Raw genomic sequence first — 26,130 nt, forward strand, 5'->3', positions numbered from 1 at the left:
TATATATATGAATAAAATTATATATATTTTTATTTCATTTTATTCATGTATAAAATAATATAAAATCCTGAATACTGAGACTGAAACAAAGAAAAAATCATAATCTCCATCATCAACATTAAAATCCAAGTTACACATTACTGAATCAATAATTTAACACTCTGACAGGAGTCATAATAATAAGGCTAATTTTACTTTTGAACATAGTAACTGTGTTTGTTGCAGGATTTAATGTGGCATTACTTAATTATGGTTTTGAGGTTTTGTCGATACCGTACCGTAAGTGGTACTTAGGTTTGCGACAGTTTTGACGCATAGTGGTAAGAGATGGGAGCCAATCAGAGAGCACATCACATGTTTAGTGTTTTGTTCGTCACGCAGATAAGTGACCACAAAACCTCAGAGGAACACGCCAGTGATTCCTACACCTTCAAAATAAAATATGTTCTGCTTTGCACTAATTTAAATCTTTTACCTAAGGGAGGCTGGCTTCTCTGTATTTTTCTATCTATGCACTCTGTGATCTATGCATTCCTTCAAAAACCCTTACATATACATGATGGGATACAGCTTAAAATTCTGGAAGAAGTTTGAAAGGGACCATTGACAGATACAAATTTTTTTTTTTTTAATCTTTTATTATAGAAAATATTCAAACAGCCAGTATATGGTATATATAATTCACAGGTTCTGTGTATTAGTTACAAGTAAAAGAGTGCTCAATGCGTAATGGAAACCTCAACAATTAAAATACAGCAGTGAAACAAATTTTACCCCTGTAGAAATGAAAGAAAAAAAATGTCTTCGCCTGTGCGGTCTGTCTAAATCTCAAAATCCCTTAAATTCATATGAATAAATACAGCCAGGATAGGTAATATACTCATGATATGAATGTTTAAACTCTCCTCGTTGTTATGAAATGTTATTTTATCCTGTTTTTTTCATATTAACAGTTTGGTGCAGGTAAATTTCATTTTATTCCATCACAAAGTCTTTCTTTGAACCCAGGCAACCAGGGCTGAGTCGGTTATATGATTTTGCTGTCTGCTCATAATGGAACATTCAGCCCTTTGTCCTTCATATTACCATTGTATAAACAATTTATCTTAATTTGAAATCCGAACCGGAAGAACAGTGTGACTTCTGTTAGCTTGACGCAGACTCCAGTTCGCTTGATGCTGCGAAGTGAAACTTGCTGATCTCATCTCACTATATATAAACAGCCAGGGGAGCGGTGGTCTCTAGCGTCACTTCCCCAGGCCCTCTGTAACGGAAAGCAGCGTTTTTAGCTCCACGATGTCCGGACACGGTCATGGTCATGGTCACGGGCACGGCTGCGGTTGCGAGGGGGAACACGAGCCCGCGGAGAGGGGCCTAGAGTACGGACTGTACCGCCGGATCGACCTGGAGAAGCTGCAGTGTCTGAACGAGAGCAGGGACGGAGATGGAAAGCTGGTGTTCAAACCATGGGATCGGCGAAACGAGCGGGACAAGGTATCGGTCACACAGAGCCTGACCCCCGGTCAGTTACTCTGCACGTGCGCCCAGATGATAAAACGACTGACCGAAATGCTGCGGGTGCTGCTTGTGTGTGTGCCCGGTGAGAGTGCAGGTCTGTGGGGCTTCTGTGAGGAGCCGCTGGCTGCTCAGAGCCTCTCTGTGGGTCTACGCACTTTGCAAAACAAAGTTTCACATCAGTGAGGTTCCAGCTTGAGTCTATGGAGTCATAGTAGTACCATAAAAAAGAATATATCTATGAAAGAATAAGAAAATAAATGTCGAAATTTAAAAAGCAATAAATAAAGGAATGAATAAGTAAGTTAAACATGTAGAAATATAAAGAGAAATATATAAAATAATAAGAAACAGGCTTTTATCTTTTGCCTTTGCTTCTCCCCATTGCTTTTGCTTTTACCTATTACTTTTGCTCTTACCTGTTGCCTATGCTTTAACTTATTGCTTTTGCTTTTAGCTATTGCTTTTGCTTTTACCTATTGCTTTTGCTTTTTGTTTTTCTTGCCCAAAGCCATTTGGTTGACAGCTTGGCCTGTCAAGGAATAGCAAAAGCAATAAGGGAAAAGTAAAAGATAAAAGCATTTCCTTACTCTTTTACATAATTCTCTTTATATTTCCGCATTTTTAAATTTACCTCTTTATTCCTTTATTTATCTCTGTTTCTATTTCCTTATGTATTTTCTTATTCTTTTACAGATTTATTCTTTTTATGGCACTCCTATGACTCCACACGAGTCTGCTTAGAATATACACACCATTCTGGTCCAGTTTTGCCAGTTTATTTGGGGTGGTTGTTATAATTTGACCCACCTTTGTACCATTGGCGCAGTTCGCATCCACAAAAAGTCAGGTTATATTGCAGAGGTTCTCTTGAGGGGCAGTGGTGTCAGTGGTGGGCAGCTAATTAAGGCAATTAAAGTAGGTAATTAACTGCCGCAGTTTGTGTGAAAAGTTTTTAAGATTTAGCATGACTCACACTTTAAGAGTGTCATTATTTCCGATGTCTATTTAAAGCACACCGTTCATTGATCCGCTCATAGGAAAAAGACACTCCCTATAACTGCAGAACCTGCCTGAGAATTATCACGTTTTCTTAAGTATTTAAGTAATACAGTAATATCTGTCTGTACAACCACTGATACACTTTAAAAAGGAACTGCTAATTGCTAATTCGGCTAACTTAATTTCCCAAAATTTAAACAAATATAGGCTAAAAAACAGGGCGCAATTTGTAGTCTGCAGCGTAATTCACAGAATCCATGGCATGGTCATATAAGTGAAGAATTCTAACTTTTAGATAATGATTTTTCCACAATGTCCAGTTGTGATTGCTCATACTGGGACCAGTTTGGCCCAAAAACAGTCAAACCAGTATCCCAGTCTGATAATGTGTAATGTGCACTTTAGTGTTCGTTTTATTGTTGCTGTGAATCTTAAATTACTCAGAAAGGATTCGCTTTTTCTTCTCTTAGTTTGTCGAGAGCGATGCAGATGAAGAGTTGCTGTTCAACATCCCGTAAGTTCTAAAATTCTATATCATCATCATCGTCATCATCATCCGTTTTGTCATCAGCTTGAATGTTTTTCTCCTGCATGAACACTGACTATTTTATGCTTTACTGTCTGTACACACAGACTTAAAGTATATTTATAGACTAACACACACAACCCATTTGCAGGACCAGTGCTTTATTATTATAAAATCTGTTAGTATATACAGTAAGATGTTAATGAAGCTTTGCACCAATGATACTGTGATGATCACCTACACGTTTTGTAATTTCAGACCAAACTGACTGATTTCATTTTCACAAGTCACTGTTCATCCTTCATGGCAGCGTCTGCCTTCCTCTTGTCTTTCACTCTCACAGTGTCCTGTTTTTAGTCCTGATAGCATCTTTTCCTTCATTTTTTTTTTTTTTTCTTTGGTCTAAGATTGTAACGAAGGAACTATGTTGCATCTCATTTAGTTTTACAGGCAGCGTGAAGCTGAAAGGCATCATCATTTCTGGAGAAGACGACGACTCTCATCCAGCTGAGGTTCGACTGTGAGTGTCTGTCTCAGCTTGTCTGCTCAGGGGTCAGGGAGGTAACACAGGGTAAACTCCTTGGTCCCAGGATGCCCAATAGTCTTGGTTTGATAAATTAATTGTGTACATTATAGTAAGGAGTGTTTTACTGATTTTAAGTTCCAGTAAGATAGGACCTTTTCCAAAAAAAAAAAACTATAAATATAAAAAATGTTATATATTTCTTATGCTGTGTTCCTTATATTACCTGATTATCTCAAGACTTAAATGGTTATCCATAAATAAAACCAAACAACATAAGCATAAATCAAAACTAATTTTTCATCCTAGGTACAAAAACATCCCTCAGATGTCCTTCGACGCCACCGGCAGAGAACCTGAACAAGCCTTCAGACTCAACAGAGACCCTGTTGCTGAGCTGGAGTACCCAACAAAGTGAGACCAGCAATAGTGTTTAATACACTGTCTTACTTAATCATCATTTTTAATCGCACAGATGTTGCACAATTTAGCTTCATGTAACAGATGTTCCTGTCAGTCACATATGAAGGCTTTTAGATTTACCACAGGAAGAGATTGAGAACTGATAAAGTAATGTAATGTAAGCACTGTGATCATTTTCACAGCTTTCGTCTTGACATGTCATCCCTGTTTGTGTTTCTCTTCACTCATTTTTACCTCCATACCGCTGCTCCATGCTGGTTTCCATCAGTACCTTTTTATATTTCTCAGACACCGTCACACATTCCTCAAGCCTCTGCCTCAAATTAATTGTTGTGTCATGATTTCCAGGATCGCTCGGTTTTCCAATGTTCAGCATCTCTCCATCCACATCTCAAAGAACTTTGGAGCAGAGAGCACAAGGGTCTACTACATCGGTCTGAGGGGCGAATACTCAGAGGTCAGTCTGAAGTGTCCATGACCAGTTTCACCTCCTGAATGCTCCTGGGGCAAAAATTTTCTGTTGGGCAATTTTTGTTGCATAAACCACAGACAGGACTCTGGATGCAAATTCATGTCTGTGATGTGACTGTCTGCATTTGTAATCCAGACAGTGGTTACGTCTCCTTTTTAAAACATGTTTGCTGTTGCAGTTTGGCTGTATCTAAATGGAATTTGTAGGATGCAGGGACACAAATCAATTCAACTGCAGCCGCCAACATGACCATACAATTGAATCAACACCTCTCTACCTAATAAACCGAGATATTATTTTGCCTCATCTTTTGTTCTGAGGGCAGCAGATTCTGATTCATTGATAAATAAAGTAACTGTTACATGTTTTACAGTTGAAAAACCTGTCATTGCTCTCTGATAGATGAACTATATTACAAAATGTAATACTGTTTCTAAATGACCACAAACATTTATTTGGTATTTTTATACTGTAATTTCTTGTTCCAACATTTAGCTAAAACCAGCCAATAATATCAGCCATGCCAATGTATCAGTTGGTCTCTAAATGTAATGATCTTTTTTTCTAGTGCAGGACTGATGTTTAACTTGTTGTTTTCCCCTCTTCAGCTCTGTTGTTCTGTTTCTTTAATGGATTTTGTACTTTTCTCTTTGTACTTTTCAAGGCTCACAGACATGAAGTGACGATCTGTAACTATGAGGCGGCGGCAAACCCTGCAGATCACAAAGTGGAGAGCATCATCCCGCAAACCAACTTCATTTCCTGAAAGCTTCGGAGAGTCATGAGGAGGAAGAGAGGGAAGACGAGGAGAGGTTTCAGTGGCGTCTGCTGACTGTCATTGACACGAGTCAAAAAGTCAAAGATGAGTTCAACGCTGCGTACTGGCAGGTTGGTCAAGCTCGACCGGGACAGAGCACTGAAGTCTGAAGACCAGAGGGCTTCAGATGTGTCTGAGAGTGCCAAGTTGTCGCTCTGTTTTCTCTGGCAATAAAGAGTGAAGGCTTAGTGTGGGCAAAAAGCTTAATAATAAATGCATGAAACATTTGACACTCAGATAAAGTCTGTTTGTTGTCAGTTTAATCTGTATACTCTGATTCATCAAGACATTCATCACTTCAATAAAGTGACAGCTGCTCTTAAATAAAACAGTGAAGGCTGGAAATTAAACCAAACAATGGTAGTGTTTGATTCATTAAATGACTTTTGTTGTCATGTTTACACTCTGGATCCATAATCGGCTCCACATAATGATTTTTAGGTATAAAACATGTAAACAAACTTCAATAGTTTCAAACATCTGCAGAAAAAACACTCCTATCTAGAGTCAGCAGCCACTCTGGATACATGAGCACCTTTTTAGATGGCAAAAATTCATATAATGTCTACACAACTACATTATTTGCCTTTTGTAAAACCAACACATTGTCCATTAACCATTGTTGGATATTTTCTGCCACCTAGTGGATTATTTTGTGACTGTTTACCTGTCTGAGCAGTAACTGAGATGGGCCCAGATAGCAAAATAAATCCAGCCCATACTGGGATCACATGCTTGTTTTCTTCTGGCTCAGTATATGCCTGGTTTTACGGCCCCAGTGTGGCCCATGTACAGCATGATTTTCAGCTGCTAATTCCACATCTGGGCCAATTCTGGCACACACACAGAAAATCTTGCAGCTGTGACTCAATCTAAGAGCGTAACAGCCAGAATCTGCCCAGATGTGGAAGTATATGGGCCAGACTCGTTCCGAGGATCCAGGCATATGTTGGGCCAGAAGTTTAATTTTGCTACTTGGGGGTTCTCACAGTCCAAAAATGCTCTATTTGTCCTTCTTGAGCTGCTCTCTGCATGACAATTGTCCTGAAATGTCTTGTAGTAGTAGTAGCAACTGCTCCATTACAAGTCAGAGTGCGGCATTAAAATGCAAATGTGCATAAGTATTATCAACAAAAATGATCTTAAAGTATCAAAAGTAAAAGTTCTAAACATGCAAACTGGCCCATGTCAGTGTTGTATTATCATATTGGATCACTTTTAAGCAGGGGCGTAATAGTGAGGGGAACCATGGTCTGATCATAGTGAGGGCCCCCAAAAAAAGATTTGCATGGAAAGCTGAAGATTGATTGTAATTTGTAATTTTCTCTCTTAATAAATCCACGTTTATACCCCACTGCTGTATGCAAATCCTCAATTGTTTCCAAACAAGCAACTAATATAAAGTATAATTTTCCCCTCTGAAATATGTTGGAATTTAACTGTAATGCAGCAAGTTAAATCAGAGTACTTGAATAAATACACAGAATCACTTTTACCACTGTATATTGATTATATATTGATTTTACCTGTTGTGAGTAAAAAAAAAAAAAAAAAAATCAAAGTCGCGATCAGAGCGGGGCGTTCTTATCGGGTTGCTTAGCAATGACGTCTGCACGTTCTGTCCCCGCCCCCTGCTGGTGTGCGGCCAGTAGCGGAAGTTCCGTTCCGTCGTGAACTGGGACAGCAAGCGGTGAGTGTATGAATTTGTGTCAGCTAGCGGGCCAAGGGTCTAATTTTTAACTACTTTAGCACGACCCAAACTGAACCGTACCGAGGCCTTTTGGTGTTTAAGGTATTTTCTAAAAAGGACCAGTGTTTCAGGTCCGAATTTGAATCGTAACGGTAGCTTGAGGCAGGCGAAGAGAGACACCGGCAGACAATACGATTAGTGTGTGAGCGACGTTAGCTAGCAGCAGCTCTACCAATACTAGCCCGTTGTTGTGTGTGTGTGTGTGTGTGTGTGTCTCTCTGTATGTGCGCGCGCGCGCGCGCGTGTGGCTAAACCGGGATTAAACCGGACTGCGAAGGTCGGGAGGCAGTCAGTCTGTGTTTTTTGGGGGCAGCAGAGGCTTTGCACTGCTGAATGCCATCACTACGATGATGATCATCATCATCATGATCATGATGATGGGGCGCATAACAGAGCTAACCATTCATTGTCTCTTTCCCCTTCGACACCTCCACCACCCGCTCCCTCATTTGACATGTTAGCAACACCCGCTTTTGACTGCAGTGTGTTTCTACATGCGCTAACTAGCCGAGAATCAGCAGGCGCAGAGCACAGTTAGCTGCTGCTGCTAGTGGAGGGTGGTGGTGGTGGTGGAGGTGGTGGAGGAGGTGTGGGGGGGTGCCTGTCACTCAGTGCCGCATATTATCCTGTTGTTTGCCAGCTATCCGTAGCCGCAGAGCAGAGAGCTCTTGGAGTGCAGCAGCCTGCTGTTTGTGTCTGTGTTTCCAGCCGTTTGACGTCCACACATAGGGGCTGCAGCACGCCTCTGTTTTTGACTTAAATGTAATTGGAGTCATGCAGGATGGAGCCTCGTGATGTGCTTTAAGTTGTCTGCAACACAGCTTTCATTTTTCCTTTCCCTTCTTGGTTCGTGTCACCTAAAAGCAACACTAGGACATTGCTGTTGACTTAGATTTTCCAAAAACCTAAATCTAGATATTACAATAACCAAAATGCAAGAAGATACCCACTATCATCTGGCAGTATTTTACTTACATTATCGATAAATGGATTTGTAGTTGAATGAAGTGTCAAAAAATATTGAAAAATATTGGCTATAATTTCCCACAGCCCAAGGTGATATATTCAAATTGCTTGTTTAACCCAAACATCAACCAAAATCTAAAGATATTCTGTTTGGATTTTCTTCTTAAAAATGGTTAATAATCATTGCAGCTCTAGTATCAATGTTTATATCAACCGGGCATAGCTCCTAGATTTACTTCATGTGTCTTTTAGGAATTGTATGTCTTTGTACTCCCACAAAATGTTCTCCCAGTGTTCTCTGTTATCTCTCAAGTAAAAATACAAAAATGTTTGCCAGTTGTAACTTCTCAAATATGAGGATTTGTTAATTTACTCTATTATATACCCTGTTCAGCAAAGTGTCTTTGCTGCACGTCAAAACTATAAAATGAAAGAAATGATTAGGACAAACCAAGAGGAGGAATGGTTTTGTAAAGACGACCGAAATTAATCAAAAGAGACAGTACGGAGAAAGGTTATTTAAAGCAAAAATGTGTGTTTTTAAAATTGAGTTTTTAGTAGAGATTTAAAGGAAATCACAGAGGTGTAAATAATCATTAGTCACAGCTTTTGACATCAGCCTTAATATAACTCAATGCCCCAAATCTGAAACTATAGTTCATACATTTCCATCCGCAGTTTGTCTCTGCTGGAGAGCCATTAAAAACCAAGGAAATGTGAATGCAGGTTGCAACTGCATCTGTTAGGTGTTTTAAGGAGGGCACAGCCAGAAGATGTAAGCAGAAAGGAACTGCATCAAGAAATAAATGAAATCCAGTTGGTATGCTTGAACAAGCCTTGTTTTCACTTGTTTTTTTTAGACCGGACCTGAATTGGACTGGATGCTTGTACGCAGCGTGACACTATTTTTAACCACCGGCCTCTTCCAGAAGCAGAGAGAGTGAGCCATTGTTTCTTACAGCGTGCTCTGAAAACCCCACACAGTGTTTTATGCTGGTACTCTGGGTTTCAGGTCATTATGAATCTCCTCAACAAGAACAGGTGGAAAAAAACAGGCTATAAAAGTAATAAATTGCCTCTTTGCATATGCTACCACTTTTAGAGAGCTTGTCCTACTTGGTTGAACAGATTGTTCAGTGTCCCTGCACTCCTCCATCTCTATCTTCTCTTGTTATCTGTTTCTTTGTTTCACTTCTTCTCTGTCTGCTTTCAGTCACGGTATCTGTCAGGCTGTGTCTGTTCCCTCTGAGATGCCAGAGTGCAGCTACATTGCATCTGTTCAAAAGACAGGTTTTCATGGTGAATTAAAATTTTGGTGACGAGTGCACATCTTGTGATGCACATTTTGTTCATGTCATTTGCTAAAAGAGATTCATACTGAGGGATTGTTCTCAGCTCGAAATGTTTGGTAGAAAACATTCAGGGGTGGAAGAAATATTCACATCCTTCAATTTAAAATATCAATATCACATTTTCAAAATATTCCATCGCAAATATAAGTCCTGCCTTTAATTACCTGACAAACTACTTTTTTTTTTGTTTAATCATTCAAATAATTGTAAAAATAATGGAAAAAAACACCCATTGAAGCTTTCCAGAAACCAAGGTGATGTGTTTAGATGTCATTTTGTCCGACCAACTGTCCAAAACTCAGAAGACAAAGAAAAGCAGCAAATCCTCACATGTGAGAGCCTGCAGCTAAAGAATGTTTCTCATTTTTTCACAATCTATGCTTGAAAAATGGTTAATTATTAATTGGTTTTCAAAATATGTGCCAATTAATTTTCTGTTGATTAATCACCTAATCATTTCAGCCCTAATTTGATCCTTAAACTGTTATATCAATGAAGCAAACTGAGTACAGAGGGGAAATGTCTGTTTGCTGGAACTGATAACAGCTCATAAACGTCTGAAATGTGATAAGACTACAAAACTAGACACTGATTTTTTTTTTATGAGCAGCCAAAAAGTTGGGGCTGACTGGTTTAATAATTAACAATGCATTGTATTTTACAGGTTTATCAAATATTTTGTAACAAAATAACAGCTGTCAGTGAAATGTAGTGGAGTACAAGTATAAAGTAGCATAAAACAGTGCTTGAGTAAATGTACAAGAATATACATGTGGAAGTTTCTTTCTAATACAGTTTGATGTTTAAAATATTAATTCTAAAACTTTGTCCTGCACTGAAAGAGACTGTTTCCCAATCCTTTTTCCTGCCCAGTTATTATTCAGCTATTACTCATTCATCAAGGGTCAGGATGCAGGATGCCTTTTGTCCACTCTTAAATGACACATTTACCGTCCACTTCCATGCATTTTTGGGGTGAATGTGACCTTCAAATGGGAATTAGTCATGTGCCAAAAATAACGGCAGTGGTGGAATTTTAACACCCTTGGAGCTTAATCCCGTTCAAGGTTTACACATTAACCTTTATGTTTCAGACATTTCCCCTGTCTCCTCATCGTCTCTTTACCAATCAGGCAGCGCAACGTCTGACCCGCCCATCCTGCCTTGTCTTGTCCTTTCTCACATCATCAGGAAGTTAAAGACCATTAATGAGCAAAGGCTTTTACCGCCCGGCTTTACTGTAAAACAACAAACTGATCTCATGCTTGTGTTCGATGGCTGACTCACTGTCTTACAGTTGATTTACAGAGCGGGCGGGGGTGTGTTTCATTTAGTTAATGAGTCCCCTCACTTGCTGACTACAGAAACCTGCACAAACACATACCTCATGACCGCTGCTGTAGATTCAGCAGCAGGTTCATTATGTGCTCGTCTGTATAAGTATGTTGAGCTTTGTTGTTCCTTTTTGCGGGTTGAACAGCTGCACTGAAACAAGCTGGAGTTGTAACTGTCAGACAGAGCTGCTCATTGTCATCGCTGACTCCAAAACAACATGTAACTACACGAAAGGTGCCACTGTACACGACACTGCATCACATGTGTCTGTAAGTCCCTTGCTTTGAATAAATTATGCTGGTTTCAGAATTTGAATACATCCTGGTGAGTTTTGTGACCAATCAAGTTTGGATTTAAAGAGCATTTCTTTACCCAAGAACAAGAGATTATTGTGCTTTGAAAGGAAGCCTGCTGTTTCCAGCATTTATACTTGATATCATACTAGCAAATAACAATATCATTCTTTCCATAGTAATAATAATGATAATAATAATCTTTATTTATACTGCACTTTTCCAAAACTACATTATAAAGTGCTTGACAATGACAGCAAAAAATTGAATCAATAAAATCAATAGATTTCAAAGAAGAAAAACTGATAAAACAATTATAACAATCAGGTGTATAAAAACCAATACGGAGTCATTTTAAGAGAAATAAAACAATTCAAGGGAAAGTAAAACCAGGAAAAGCTCTCCGACAAAAGTATGTTTTAAGAAGATTTACGGACTCGGCCAATCTGATAGTGGTATTTAAACCTGCAGTGGTTAGTTGATAGGTCAAATTAATCAGCATAAACCCTGAACAATACCGGATTTTGGAGATTCTGAATGTGATGACATTAAATCTTTTTTTTTTTTTTTACATAAACACAAAACAAAAATGAAAATCCTGATATTGATTTTTTGCTATCTGGTGGACAAACTGTGACTTAGTACAAATTAGACACTAATTCATTCTAAATGAATTAGTAAAAGCTAGTTTTCCCGTGTCTGCTTAAATCCACCATATATCTACCAAAAGCCTCACTCAGACTCACTCTAATCAGCAACTATTTACCAGCCAAGACAGCTGGTTTTGTGTGTGTGTGTGTGTGTGTGTGTGTGTGTGTGTGTGTGTGTGTGTGTGTGTGTGTGTGTGTGTGTGTGTGTTCGAAGACGGGTGTAGTTAGAACATTATGGGCTGGTTCGATCCTGTCACTGGTCTTTTGATTAACAGTTAATTATTTTAGTCCTTTTTCACACAAAATGCCAAAAATGTTCTAGTTTCAACTTCTCAGATGTTAGGATTTGATGTTCTTCTTTGTCATATGTGACAGTAAATTAAATAACTTAATGTTTTTCACTGCTGGTTGGAAAAAATAAGCAAACTGAAAGCATCATTGAGGCTTGGAGAAGTTGTAAATTGCATTTTTTTGTATCTTTTGACATTAGACTTTTATAGACTTAATCATCATATTAATCAATAATGAAAATATCCTAATGTTGTTCAAACAAAAACATTATTATTATTAATGCACAAACACTACTTACAGTCACTGTACACAGCAAGCACTCTGGTAGAGATCCTTGTCTCCCTTTAGGCGAATATTTACTAGGAATAAAAATTATGTTAAATTTATTAAACACATGCACAGAAAGTTTTTAGCTCTGATCGACTACAACAGCGTCCACCAATGTGACAATGAGACAAAGCCTGTATGTAGCCTGAGAGGCAAAACCTGGGGCATAAAAATCCCAGTGATGCTTGAACTCAGACTGAACTCAGCTCAAACATTTTTATAAAGTCATCTCTCATCTGGACTCTGTCAGACAACAGCGAGTAAATCCAACTGAAACAAAAATCCCTGTAAAAGTAGGGAACAAAAATATGATTTATTATTTTATTATCATTATTATTATTATCATTATTATTATTAATTATCCCCCCTACCATCCCGTGTGTAGATGATGCTCTTTTCTGCTTTGTTGAGCTTGCACAGTTCACTTATCCGTAGAGCTGGAGACCAGAGAAAGCAAGTCTTCCTTAATTTAATATGATGTTATCCAGTGAGTCCAGAGCCCAGGGCTGATTCATCAGCAGTATACTGATTATTTGTGTAAACTGATATGTAGTTGTGTATAAATGCTCCAGAACGTTTCTGCTAGTCTCTCTACAACCATAGGAATAAATGATACAAATGTATTTACTGTTATTTGTGCCATGTGAGTAGTATGATGTTTCACATTAAGGAAATCTGGAGATCATGTGGCAACAAAAAGGAAAATTTAAAAGAAAAAAGCTAGAAAATGTATGAGATTTAAATAAAGCTCTTTGTTTGGCCGCTGCTGCACATGACAGCGTTTTATCTTGTGTCACACTGTGCGATCTGCAGTCAGCTGACCTCTGATCCCTCTGTTCTCTCTGACTTCAGCATCTCTTACAGTGTATGTGTGGCAACAACATGTCTGTGCCGCTGCTCGCCGAGGCCGTGACGGTGTCCGGGACGGAGAAGGAGACCGCGGCGGTGAGTGAAACCTGACACGTTTAATTTTTTTAATCTTTAACATTACTGATTCTCATATTCAGAGCCTGTTATCATCACAGAGCAGGTGAGGACAGGTGGGGAAGTTCAGGGATACTTTAAAGGAGCCGTTTGTAAATTTTGCTATTGCTACGTAGTCAGCGTTAGCATTAACAGCTGTTTATAATATGTCCTCTGAGCAGCGGACTGGACGCTGCAGTGACTCGGTATCAGAAAGTGACGAGACATGCCTACCAGGCCTGAGCTAGCTAGTTAGCATGCTAATTTCACTAGAAGGACCTTGTTAAGAGAGGCGACCAAGAACCTGATGGTCACTCTGGCTGAGCTCCAGAGATCCTGTGTGGATATGGGAGAAAGGAAAACCATCAGATGGAGGAAACCAGACCTGATGCGTAGAGTTGGTTTTCCTTCTGTAAGGAAATGTGAGGTAATAATAGACCTGTAAAATAAAGTGTTACATCTATTCTCATCAGCCGGACCTGGTATGTTTATTGAGAGTGTATCTCAGTTGTAATATCCCTTTATTTTCCTTTTAACACAATAGTTTCTCTAATTGACATATTTAAGAGGAAGGTCTGACACAAAAATGCCCACAGCTCATAGATGTAATGAAATTGTATTGCTTTTCACTTTTTTTAATCACAAAATGAGTGTTTGTATGGTAAAAAAAAAAAACCCTACAGATATAACCTAACTATACAGACATTTTAGTTGTGTCTTTGTGATGGGTTATTTAAGCAGTTCACCTTATAAAATGGCAACAAAACTCTGCTCAGATTACTAATCTTTTTGTAATTTAAATCACTTTATTTTATTCAGCTGCTGTGTTTAGTCGACATTTACCATTTAGCAACTTCGGCTTCTTTTGTTGAAAAAATATTCATCCACGTGAGACCTCTTGATAAGTCGTTATGTTATTTGCATGCATATAAAAAATTTCAGCGGATGCCCAGCCTTGACTGTCACCGTGCAGTTAAAGGGTCATGATTTATCTTGCCCCACCACAAACATTGAAACCCGCTGTATGACTCAAACTGATAGACGGAGGTTTTAATGAACTAAGACTATGTTCAGTCTGAAAACAGCTCTGTTTACCTGCTGATTGTTGCGTCATAATTTCCTAGTGTCTTAGAGTATTATAAACCCCTGCAGATTTTTGGCAACATCAAATTCATGGATCTGTTTCTTAAACTTGGACTTCCTGGATTGTTTTTGATCATCTCACCTGAAACAATTAGCCTCCACCAATACAGCCGCGTGCTTTTTTTATTGTTGCTCTGAATGTCTAGTTATGTTAAACAGCAGTTAAATTTAAGTTTTAAGTCTTAAAATATAAATGTATTTATTATCATTTCCAGTAATGTCTGTAAACATGGCTGTTAGAGTATTTCCTGTTTGATTATTATCAGTTAATAAACAAAATAATTGTTTGACAGATGACAGATTGGACCTTTAAATACTTCTACTACTAATAATAATGATAACTTATGATAATTATTTATTTATTTAGCTTTAACAAAGTTACAAAATGTTTTAGAAGACAAAAGTAAAACCAGATAAAAGAAAAAGTACCTGAGCATAATAAAAAGTATAGAATTGCAAAAAAAGTAAGTAGTTAGTATGTAGTAGTAAAAGTAAGTAAGTAGTTAGTTAAAAGAAGCATGCACCAACTTCCTCTATACAATGCAAATTTTCAGACAATTTGATAAAAGAGAAAATCCTTATGATTATTTTGTGATTGTGATGTCTACCATGCACAAGGCTCAATAAACAAATCATATGCGAAGCTGCACCTGTAGCAGAAGCGTAACAAGTAGTCAGGCACATTGTGTGGAAGGTCAGCTGGATGCGAATGTAAAAATTAAACAAGTCTTTTATGGAGCTGCGTTCAGGTGCACTGCATGGATCTGTTAAACAGCAGTATCAAAGCTGACAGCCACTGGTTCCAGCTCTGAACCTCATCTCAAGCTGTACATGGAAGAAAATAGTTTTGATCTCTGCAGAGAGAGAGACAGACGGACCTCTGATTTACAGCCAAAAAGCAGTGAAATGCCAGCTTTCTACATTGTTGTTATTCCCTTTCATGGCGTCTCTGCAGGGAGGAGCGTGTGTGGAAACTGGCAGTGAGAGCTTATCTTGGCAAGAACGGGAAACTGGCACCTGTTTTTCTCTGTTCTGGAACAAGTGCGCACACTTACCAGTAGCACATTGTGTACACACTGGCCGGTACAATGTGATTCAATTGGCTCAAAGTTCAAACAGGATTTCTGTGATTTTATTGTATTTTTTTCAGTAGTTGGAAGATGGGATTTAACATACTGTAGGTTTCTCCTTCTTAAGCAGCTCATGTCCGGTGTGATCGGTCACCATCAGAAATATCTAAATGTCTTTGTATCGGAATTTGAAGGGAGGTGTTAAGAAATATTAATGTGGGTGTGTGATAATTTAAATTCCTAACCAGGGTTTTTATCTGTTACAGGTGATCTTCCTTCATGGGTTGGGAGACTCAGGGTGAGTGATTATTTACTGTTTTAATCTTGTCTGAATTCATGTTGAACATCAGTACATTCAGCCTCCAGTCAAAGACGTCAATAAGCCTTTTTTTTCTGTTTTCTATATCAATTTATTGCCGTTATTTTAACGTATATTTGAACAATATCAGTGTAGATGTGCATCGATATATTCTTTTTCTTTGTACTTATACTCTGCACTGGAAAACAAATTTCGCACTAAAGATATTACAATTTTTCATGACGTGTGCTGGCCATGGAACTTCAGTACTTTGTTCTGATTTGATCAAAGTGTGTGTGGCATCAAGTATGGAAAAGTACAGAGAAAGTACAGAAAACTGGTTACAAATAACAGCGATGATGATAATGATAATCTGTCTTTATTTATTTAGCGCTTTCCAAAAAAACATACACATTAAACCAAAAAATAACAGATAAATGTCAATAAGACACAAACAATACAGAAATAATACAATTTTTATGTCTGTTCAGACATTTATTTATTATTTTCTCTTTATCAAGAAAAAGAATTCGTAGAAAAATGTGTAAATATTTATCTTTTTTAAAAATATGTTTATTGATTTTTCAAAACATTGTGATTGCATCGAAGCAACACACATTAACAACAATACAAACAAAATATCTTCACTCACAGACACAACCCTAACCAGGATTTTTTATTTTTTTTTAAATTGTGGCTACAGCCTGGTCGTATTTACACTTGGCTTCTTTGATTTCAATAAGAAATAAGACACATGACGTGGCTAAGTGTATACTTTAATTAATGCCCACATTCATATATAAGCTAACACTCTAGGTTACACTAAACAAACCAAATAATGAACACAGACACATAATTAAATAAATAAATAAATAAGAAACCAAAACAAAACAAAGGCTTCAAACAAAGATCATGCATTACATTTTTTTTGTGACTCAGTAAATACATTTTCCCCATTTTTCTGAATGTTTTTTTAACATCATCATTTATTTTTTACAGTATATCCTTACAGAATAAAGTGACATTTGATAGGTATTCTAAATTGGTTGATATTCAAGGAATCCACATCAGCAGCTTTGAAAGATAAATATTTTCCCTAACAAAATATAAATGTCTGGTTTAAAAAGTTCTCAAATCAGCACTTGAAGCCTATTGATTCACTTAATCAGATGTTTTATTGTGTCAGTGAATCTCTATAATGGAGATAAAACATTTTTCTCAAGTGTGTAATTATACTTTAAGAGAAAACATTTCAGAATTGCATTTCCTCGGTGTTAAAGTGATTTTCATTTACAAGCGACACACTGTATTCAATTGTAATTCTGTATTTTTGGGTGGGATGTTCTGTAAATACATCATTCTGCTGCAACTGGATGAGAAACAAAGAGCCGCTTTCTCTCTGTTTTCTGTCAGGCATGGGTGGGCTGACACTTTGACGGCGATCCGGCTGCCTTACGTCAAGTTTATCTGTCCCCACGCGTAAGTCTTTTCATTTCCACTGCTTCCTGTCATGTTTTGTGCCTTCAAGACTGTCATTTGTCAGCAGGGAGGAAGGCAAACTAACATCTTTCTCTTTGTGTGAAGTAAATTACAAAACTAACATGTTAACAAATATATAGTTTATACATTTTTTTTTCCAAACTCAAGTTTGGCCACCACAGTGAGAGAGCGACATTAAACAAATAGTTTATCCAGCACTCTTCCTGGTCGGGTGAATACATCAATCACCAACGGTTTGGCTCTCGGCTGCTGGTGATCTCCTACACTGATTGTCATGCTTTCTTTTCTCTCCCTCCATTTTATCCCCTTGCAGGCCCAAAATCCCCGTCACTCTCAACATGAAGATGACGATGCCTGCATGGTGAGTTGGCGTGATGAAAGAAGTGGCCTTTTAGCTCAACACTAGATGCCATTGTTTCACCAGAAAGCACAGTAGGCTCCCATATGGCCATTGACAATATAACGATTGTATGTGTTGATTGCCTTAATCGCTCGCCTCTGCATGTGCGCAGGTTTGACCTCATGGGTCTCAGCCCCGACTTCCCAGAGGATGAATCTGGAATCAAGAAGGCAGCAGAAAACAGTGAGTTTAATGTTTTTGAATAAGTGACATTGCTATGGGCTCATAATGTCAGAAATATGCGAATATATCAGCTTGATAATGTGATTGGAAGATATCAGCATGTAATAGCTGCCGTAATACTCTGTCTTAATCTAGCTGAGATGTCTGAGAGCTACTTTGACAAAATCAAAGGGGCTAAGAGCTCCTCGTGTCTTATATTACTGGTTACATTTATTCACATATCGTATCTAAACACTCAAACTGATCTCCAAAACAAATCAGATGAATAAGTCATCAAATATCAATATGCAGGGGCGCCTTGGTGGCTCACCTGGTAGAGCGTGTGCCACATAGACATAGTCCTAACCGCAGCGGCCATGGGTTTGAGGCCGACCTGCGGCCCTTTGCTGCATGTGTGTGGGTGTGTGTGGCTATACTCTCCAAAGGTTCCTTGGGAACTTTTAAACTCTTATCACGTATCACAGCTCTCTACTATTAGCCCTTCGAGTGTAGCTTTTTGGAACAGCTACTGTGTAAACACTTTTGTCTTTGGACAGTTGACACATCATCATCATCATCATCATCATCAGCAACCTTTATTTTATTTTTTCTCAGAGATACGTTGAGGGGTGACCCTCATTTCAATGATGCCAAGATTACAAAGCAGAAAGAAAACAAGCAAAAAATCAGAATACAAAAATCAGTTCCTAATAAAAACAGTTACATTCAGGAACATTATGATTTAAGAGATTACATGGATACACAGTGCAACGATGGCTGCTGTAGGTGTCTCCACTAATAAATCTGAGAGCAGAGTGATGGACTGCATCTAACGGCTTCTTATGAACTTATTCATTTCTTTTTTTTTCTTCTTTTTTTCCTTTTATTGACTTATTCATCTACCATACAGATGGGTTACAAATTGTCATTTCATATGTTTTGTTAACAAAAAACAAACATACAAGCAAACAAGACGGTCTGGTAACAACCTCACAAGACCAGACTCTGTAACATCAGTCAGTATGCTGAATATAAGTCAAGTGACCAGAGCAAATAAAATTTCATGCGCACCCAGGCTTTTTATTTTTTAGCCTTTACTTTAGAGATGTAATGAAGGCCTCAGACACCACCCAGTGGTCAGTAAAATTTAAATTCAGTCCTAAAAGTGACAGGGAGATAAGATAAAACAGATTCTTGTTTGATCTACTCATACCAACCCAGAAAAACTACCATAGCTCATATCGACTGTCCGCTGAGCAAAGTTAGCACCAAGCTACTGTACCTTAACATCTGTGAATAATGTGTCGTCTCTCCGTTGATTATTGAAAGAGTTATGCTATACAAATATCTTGGAATCTGGATTGATGAGAAGTTATCCTTTTAAAAAATCATGTCTCAAATCTGGCGAGAAAATGAAGGCAAAAGATTGGCTTTGTTCTTTAGGAATAAATCCTGCTTCACTGTAGAAAAACTCTTATTGAGGCAACTTTTTAATCAGTTTTAGATGATGCTGACATCTTGTACAGACATGCTCCAACTGACACTGTAAAGCCCCTTGATGCCGTCGACCACTCTGCTCTCAGGTTCATAACTGCTGATGCTTATGACACTCATCACTGCATCCTGTATTGAGGGTTGGATGATCCTCTCTCTCTCTCTCTGAGAGGTGTGATTTGCGTATGGATTTTTTTATTTACAAAGCTCTTATAAAAAAAACTGCCTTCATATCTTACATCCATGTTAGTCTTGTCCACTGGACCACATCAGACCAGGACTAAAGACTGGCTCACGCTCCATGTCCCTGGAGTTCATACTGAGCTTGGAAGATCTGCTTTTGGCGTCGTTGCAACATCCACCTGAACTCACTACAAAACACTTTAAAATGAATTTGTTGGTTCCTCTTGATCATTTTAGATTCTTAATCTCTGATCTTTTCACTTCTGTTTGTACCTGTCTTAATTGATTCTTGTCATTGCATTATCCATTAATTGTATTTATACATTTGTTTTAATTAATGTCCTTTTTTCAACTGGTATTTTTATCTACTTGACATCATTGTAAATGAGGGCTCAGTGGCCCCCAGTGATCTTCGAGTTTAAATAAAGACATATATAAGATTAACACAGTCTTTCTTGCTTTGTTTCAGTCAAGGCCTTAATCGAACATGAGGCCAAAAATGGGATCCCCCCAAACCGTATAATGCTCGGTGGCTTCTCTCAGGTATGGTTTTACATCTTAGCTTTGTTTTATATTCTGTAAGAGTCATATTTACAGACACAATGTTTGTGATAAAGTTTGTTTCCTGTTTCTCTACGTTTGTTTCCTCCATTCATCCTCAGGGTGGGGCCTTGTCCTTGTATACCGCCTTGACCTGCCAGCATCAGTTGGCTGGTGTTGTCGCCCTCAGTTGCTGGCTACCACTTCACAAGAGTTTCCCATTGGTACAGTGACAGTTTTACTGGAGACAAGTTTCATGGGTCATGGTTCATGATGTGCTGCTTTCATTTTTATGTATTCAAATATTTCCACACACTGCAGATTGACCAACGCAAAACCAAAACAAAAAACCATTTTCTCTGTCGCGTCTGTCCCGCAGGCGTCGAGCGGCAACAAGAACCTCCCGATCTTGCAGTGCCACGGTGAGATGGACCACATGATCCCCGTGCAGTTTGGTGCCATGACGTCAGAAAAACTCAAAGTCATAGTTAACCCTGACAACGTCACCTTGAAAACCTACCCAGGGCTCGTTCACAGCTCCTGTCCTCAGGTACTGGCCCACCATTGTTCTGCACGTGTGGATTTATCCTGCTGAATATATTTACATCCACTGTGATTTAGAGAAGCTCTGAAACGTTGCTGTAGGTAGGTTTAAATGTTTTCACTAATGCTGGTAGACTCGACCATGTAGAGCTGCCAAAGTGGGAAAAGATGGTGCCAGAAGTATAATTTTTCATTCACTGTAAATTCCCATTTCAAAGTTTTCTTTCAAGGATATCCTCACAGTGGCATTAGTGAACACAACATTGTTCACATGTGGAAAAACGACAAGTATCCACAATAATGTTTTCATGTCAGGCTAATTAAACAATACTAGGGTTAGGGTTAAGACTTCTATTGTTGCCGCTAGTTTTAATTTCAATTCAAGTCAAATGAAGTCAACTTTATTTCTATAGCACATTTAAACACAGCTTGAGCTGACCGAAGTGCTGTACAAAGAGCAATTCAAATAAATAAGTGCAGCAAATACATATACAATACATTAGAGACATATAAGTATAATAACAAACACGTGGACAGCAAAAGGCAAGTGATCAATATGAACATGACAATGGACTAGGAGGGTAGTGAGCTAAAAGGCCAGTGAATATAAATATGTCTTAGATTTAAAAAATGGAGATAGAAGGAGCACATCTGATGTCGGGTGGCAGCAGGTTCCATAGTTTTGGAGCTGCAGCTGGTTACTGATTAATTCAATTATTTCTTACGAAAATGCACCATGAGAGTCTCGGATGATTTCTCTCACCACGTTTTTTTAATGTTTGCAGGACTTGTATCAAAATTAAAAAAAAAAAAAAAAGATATTTTTTGTTGCAGTTGCTCATCTGTTGTACCGAATTCAGCAGGAGAGTTACTTCCAGAAATCTGGACGGCCAAAATAATTTTTCCTACTTTGCCACTCTATATTCTCTGGGCTTATTTTTCTGAAGTCCACCTACATAATTGACTTTGTGTGGTATGGGGTTTAACGTAGGTTCAACAGTGAGGATTTAGAGATTTTTTTTTCAAACTAGAATTACCGCCTCATGGGTGTTTGCCTCGGCCACTCAGACTAGTTTCAGATTACATCCCTGTTTATCCAGAGTCCTATAATATATGAACCGTTTGTGTGAAATTTTGAAATAATTGCTGTGTGAATTCTTGAGTTATGGCTAAAAAGTGTTGCGTGAGGTCATCGTGACCTTGACCTATGACCATCAAAATCTGATCAGTTCATCCCTGAGTCCTAGTGGATGTTTGTGCCAAATTTGTTTTTTCTTCCATCAAGGCATTACTGAGGTATTGTGTCCACGAGGTTGGGATGGACAACCAGAAAACAAAATGCCTCTAGCTCTGGCTGTCGGCGGCGCAGAGGAATAAAAAGGATAGAGTGACAAATCTAGCAACTTTTTTTTGACCGACCTCAGCTAGTTTCCATAGAAGAAAGTCGCCAGCAGGGGTACAACGTACTGACACCTTCAAATAATAAATTAACAAATCTGAGTGTCTAAACAGAGAGCGAGATAGACGGGATGACACACACAGGCAGGTGGGAGAGAAGCCTCTTGTTCAACAACAGAAACAGAAAAACAATTAAATGAGAAGAGCTTTGGGAATTCAGCTGTATTACAACACTGTGTAAGTGAGCACAGAGAGGAGGGGAGAAGAGAATAGATAAAGGGCTGAACCAGGCAACACTAGGCTGAAAGAAATTGATGCGATGTCAGGTTTTTTTTGTTTTTTTTACAGCGGGTCTACAACAGTTTTTAGCTACATCCTCACACGCGGTCCAGCCGTGCACTAGGTTTTGACATAGTCTTGTTTTATATGAGTTAGATTTGTTCATTGTACCAACATCTACTTCTCTCTCTTGCAGGAGATGGCGGCTGTAAAGGAATTTATCGGGAAGCATTTGCCCCGAATCTGACCTCACCCCATCCCCACTGTGACCCCCTGAGACACTGACCTCTCACCCCTGATCTGCCATTCTCCCACAGGAAACAGCCATGAACACCCCCTCTTCCACACACACCCACAAGATAACACGCATGAACACACATACACACACACACACACACACACACACACACACACACACACACACACACACACACACACACACACACCTTATAACACTGATTTGATCCACATTGCTAAACAAAACATGTGCTTCTCATGCAGTCCAATCCAACACACTGATTTGATAACAACATAACCAAGTGGTCGCACTCACAAGTCTTAGCCTTCGGAGGGAGAAACACTGATTCACACAAAACATTCCCTTTGGTTTTGTTTAAACAACCTGTCTGTCGCCTCCACCTGAGCCTCAGTCTTTCTCCACTTTTACCTCATTTTGCTTCATCTTAACCTCAGCTGTCACATCCTCCATCGCTTCCTCTGCCACGCCTTTCCCTCTTGCATCACTTTGAGACATTTAGTGGAGAAAACAAATTAAGACAAAATCGGATAAGTGGGTTAACACCTAGCTGAAGGAAGGCGCAGTCAGACCAGATTTTGCTTTCCATTCATTTCTATATGGAAAAGATGGGAGTGACCTCTCATTCAGGAAATACTGTTTTCTTATAGGCTTGCTTTATAACTGCACAGCATAGAGGAGGTGCTGCAGTGAGTGAAAGGACAGTGACAGAGGTTAATGACAGTAAAATGCTGGATAATTTACAGCTTTGTCCACTGCTGTTGTTGGGCCACTAACCACGCTAGAGCTCCCACAGTTTATGTTTTCAACCGTACCCCATGCTATTTCCTATCCCCCTCCTCATTTTTGCAGCATCAGGCGAGTAAATTTCACCTGGCAGCAGCTTCACTCCAGATCTGAGTCCCACTCAGGTGCAGTGAGTGCTGGTTTTAAAAGCTGGAGCAGCTGGTTTACCACCAACGCATCCGTTTCATTCCGCCGCCTACCACCCAGTGACAGTGCGCTGCAGCCTGTCTGGGTCTTGAATCTTGATTGCTCAACTACGAGGCCCCTTTTACTGAAGTGTCAACATCCTCAGGGGCCTCACAAAACTTTTTTTAATGAGTGTGATAAAATATCTTGAACTGTGTGAAGAAAATCCAGTTGAAATAAAAGAAAACTAATCACTTGATGCATTTGCCACCCTGTGCTGTTTTTTTTTTTTTTTTCTAAACTTCCACACCTGCATGGTAGACGTCTCTTCCTGCTTTGGTTATGTGATTCCTGATGTTAAAGTACCTCTGTTGATTTCCATGGGTTGACTGACCATTATGAGTTGCATGAAACGATGCATCACACGGTTGCAGACCCGCACAGACACCAAGAGTCGTTTCACTGTTCCTCCCACCGACACTTCCTCTTTAAACATTTCCACATTCAAGTTTTACCCTTTCCACCCCATGAAACAGCCTCCTCCCCACTACTCCCAGTTCATTGTCAGGAGTTTTGGTTGTTTTAAACTCTGGTGGAGAAACCTGCTACTTCCATGACACCAAAGCAGGTCGTAAATAGAGTTTAAAACAAGCACAGACCATTTATTTCCAAGAAAATGTAAGAAAATATTCCCTCACCAGCTCCCTCCTTTGGCAACTTACTGTAACCCACTAATAGAACATAAAAGGTCAGATTTAAAGTTAAAACCCAACACTATTATAGTTCACTTCTTTAAAGAAAATGGCTATACACTGGGAGGGCTTTGGCAAGAAGCAGTACCAACATAACTGAAGGGTGATTTTACAAATTAAAAAAAAAAAAAAGTTAATCATAAACAACTTGTGATCCTTTCACATAGGAGTGTAACTCTGAGGAGTCATGTGTGCTTAAAAATATATTATCAGGTGTTCTGCGTTTTCCTTTGTGAATGTTAATTTTGCTCTCCTCATGATTACCTGTTCTACTTTGCTGTTCTCAAACCTGATTTTTAAAACAAAACAAAAAAAAAAAAACGGTGAAAAAGGATGAAAGACATCGTTTTGATTGCTGTTGATAAATCAATGAATGTCTCTTTTAACTCCTCGAGTCCTTTCATATTTTCCCGTCACTTAAATCTCTGATGCAGCCCTGTGTTCTTTTTATTTTCCTCCTCTTTGACACCTTCACGGTTTTTTTTTCCCATTATTCCAAGAATGTCCCTGTGTGTGACGGCGTCGCACTGTCTGGTGTGTTTTCTCCTGGGTTGTATCATCGGTTAAACTTTTTACATGTGTGTTTTTTTTTTTTTCTTTATTGGACTTATGTTTGTTGTGTTTTGTCACTGTTGTCATCTCATCCTTTTTTGTGTCTGTTTATAATGATGAGCATTAAGTAAACATGTTGAGGCGAGACTGATGGTCTCTCCACTTATTTTGTTTCCAAAACACCTGTATGAGAAATAAATGACAAAAAAACATCCATCTGAGTTGAGCATCTTTCATTTTCTGTAGCTGGATATATATCAGACAACGGATTAAGTTGGTGAAAGAAGGAAAATGAAGGAGAATAAAACATAAACCTGTGTATGAAATTTACAATTCAACAAACACAAGTGCCCTCTAACGGAAAAAAGTCTGATCAATCCTTTAACTGAACTGACAGAGATACAAACAAGTCACTGTTATATAAATCCTATTTCAAAATTTAAGTTTTACATCAAAAACAAGTAGTTCTTTAGTTCCACTTCAACATCGTATCATTAAATAACAGAGAAATTGCTGTGAAGCCATTTTTTTGGCTTTTTTTGCCATAATGTCTATTGATGAAAGGAATTGATCGAATTCATAAATAAAGTTGAAAAGGATGTTCAGTTTTCCTGAATCTTGATTGAAGTGTGACAGTGGTACTAAGGACTAGTATGTTGTTTGTCTTTTAAGATGATACCAAAAATTCTATCTTCCCTTGTAAAAATCAACCAAGTATCTTAGAAAACAGCCAGAGATGAACATCATCCCAAAACATCTTACTATACATACAGTCATAAAACAAATGACTTGTTGACTGTTTTCATCACGGAGAGTGCAGCGGTTACAGTTCAGCCCAAATCGCTGCTTAATAATTATGAAAATATTCCTGAGAAAGTTTTAAAGTTAACTTTTTCAGCTTTTGATGGAATAGGGAGTTTAATGTAGTTCATTCAGATTTTTCAAATTTGATCTTTAGTGAAGATAAACTTTGAAGAAATGGTCAGAATGCACCAACAATGAATTTCCAAATTACTCAATTTGGAAGTTTGAAATCTGTAAAATCATGTCCTTTCACAAAAAGTTGAGGCAGGCATCAGTACCATTGACCAAGGATGGAGCACCAGCTGGGCAAAGCAAGCAACTGCCCAGGAACCCCAAAAGCCCCGGATTTACTCCATGTTATTTCTGTCTACATAATTTGATTCACTGAAAATATTATCTGCCATCATCCAGAACTTTAAGGCTGCAATCACTTTCATTATCAATAGATTAGACTATTATTTTCTTTAATGATTCATTGTTTAGTGTGTACAAAAAAAGAGCCATCACTATTCCATTTAGCCCATGTAATGTTATTCTGATGCTTGTCACTTGTATTTTCGAGTTTACTATCATACAAAAGTGGGCAATTATATTTCCCAGGTTTGGTACCAGTGAATGTTTGGCATTAAACAATAAATC

At 38.5% G+C, this 26,130-nt stretch overlaps 2 protein-coding genes across 4 annotated transcripts; both read left to right on the forward strand.

The window, feature by feature from the left end:
- Positions 1-1,179: 1,179 nt before the first annotated feature.
- On the forward strand, positions 1,180-6,181 carry pithd1 (PITH domain containing 1). The gene is made up of 6 exons (XM_022744137.1): positions 1,180-1,494; positions 2,988-3,031; positions 3,486-3,563; positions 3,876-3,980; positions 4,338-4,446; positions 5,126-6,181. Exons 1-6 carry the CDS (start codon positions 1,297-1,299, stop codon positions 5,225-5,227), a joined length of 636 nt encoding a protein of 211 aa, XP_022599858.1. The 5' UTR covers positions 1,180-1,296; the 3' UTR covers positions 5,228-6,181.
- A 761-nt stretch (positions 6,182-6,942) lies between these two features.
- Positions 6,943-24,901, forward strand: lypla2 (lysophospholipase II). Of its 3 annotated transcripts, XM_022744107.1 has the most exons (11): positions 6,952-6,968; positions 8,855-8,934; positions 13,095-13,187; positions 15,685-15,716; positions 17,130-17,195; positions 17,530-17,577; positions 17,729-17,799; positions 19,925-19,998; positions 20,118-20,219; positions 20,375-20,545; positions 22,412-24,901. In XM_022744107.1, exons 3-11 carry the CDS (start codon positions 13,110-13,112, stop codon positions 22,460-22,462), a joined length of 693 nt encoding a protein of 230 aa, XP_022599828.1. In that variant the 5' UTR covers positions 6,952-6,968; positions 8,855-8,934; positions 13,095-13,109; the 3' UTR covers positions 22,463-24,901. The 3 variants fall into 3 exon arrangements, with proteins under 3 accessions (XP_022599830.1, XP_022599828.1, XP_022599829.1); XM_022744109.1 differs by lacking the exon at positions 8,855-8,934 and having other exon boundaries at positions 6,943-6,968; XM_022744108.1 differs by lacking the exon at positions 6,952-6,968 and having other exon boundaries at positions 8,846-8,934.
- Positions 24,902-26,130: the final 1,229 nt, after the last annotated feature.

The sequence above is a fragment of the Seriola dumerili genome, unplaced genomic scaffold, assembly GCF_002260705.1.
Source record: "Seriola dumerili isolate Sdu_G_001 unplaced genomic scaffold, Sdu_1.0 BDQW01000078.1, whole genome shotgun sequence".
Taxonomy (NCBI): Eukaryota; Metazoa; Chordata; class Actinopteri; order Carangiformes; family Carangidae; genus Seriola; species Seriola dumerili.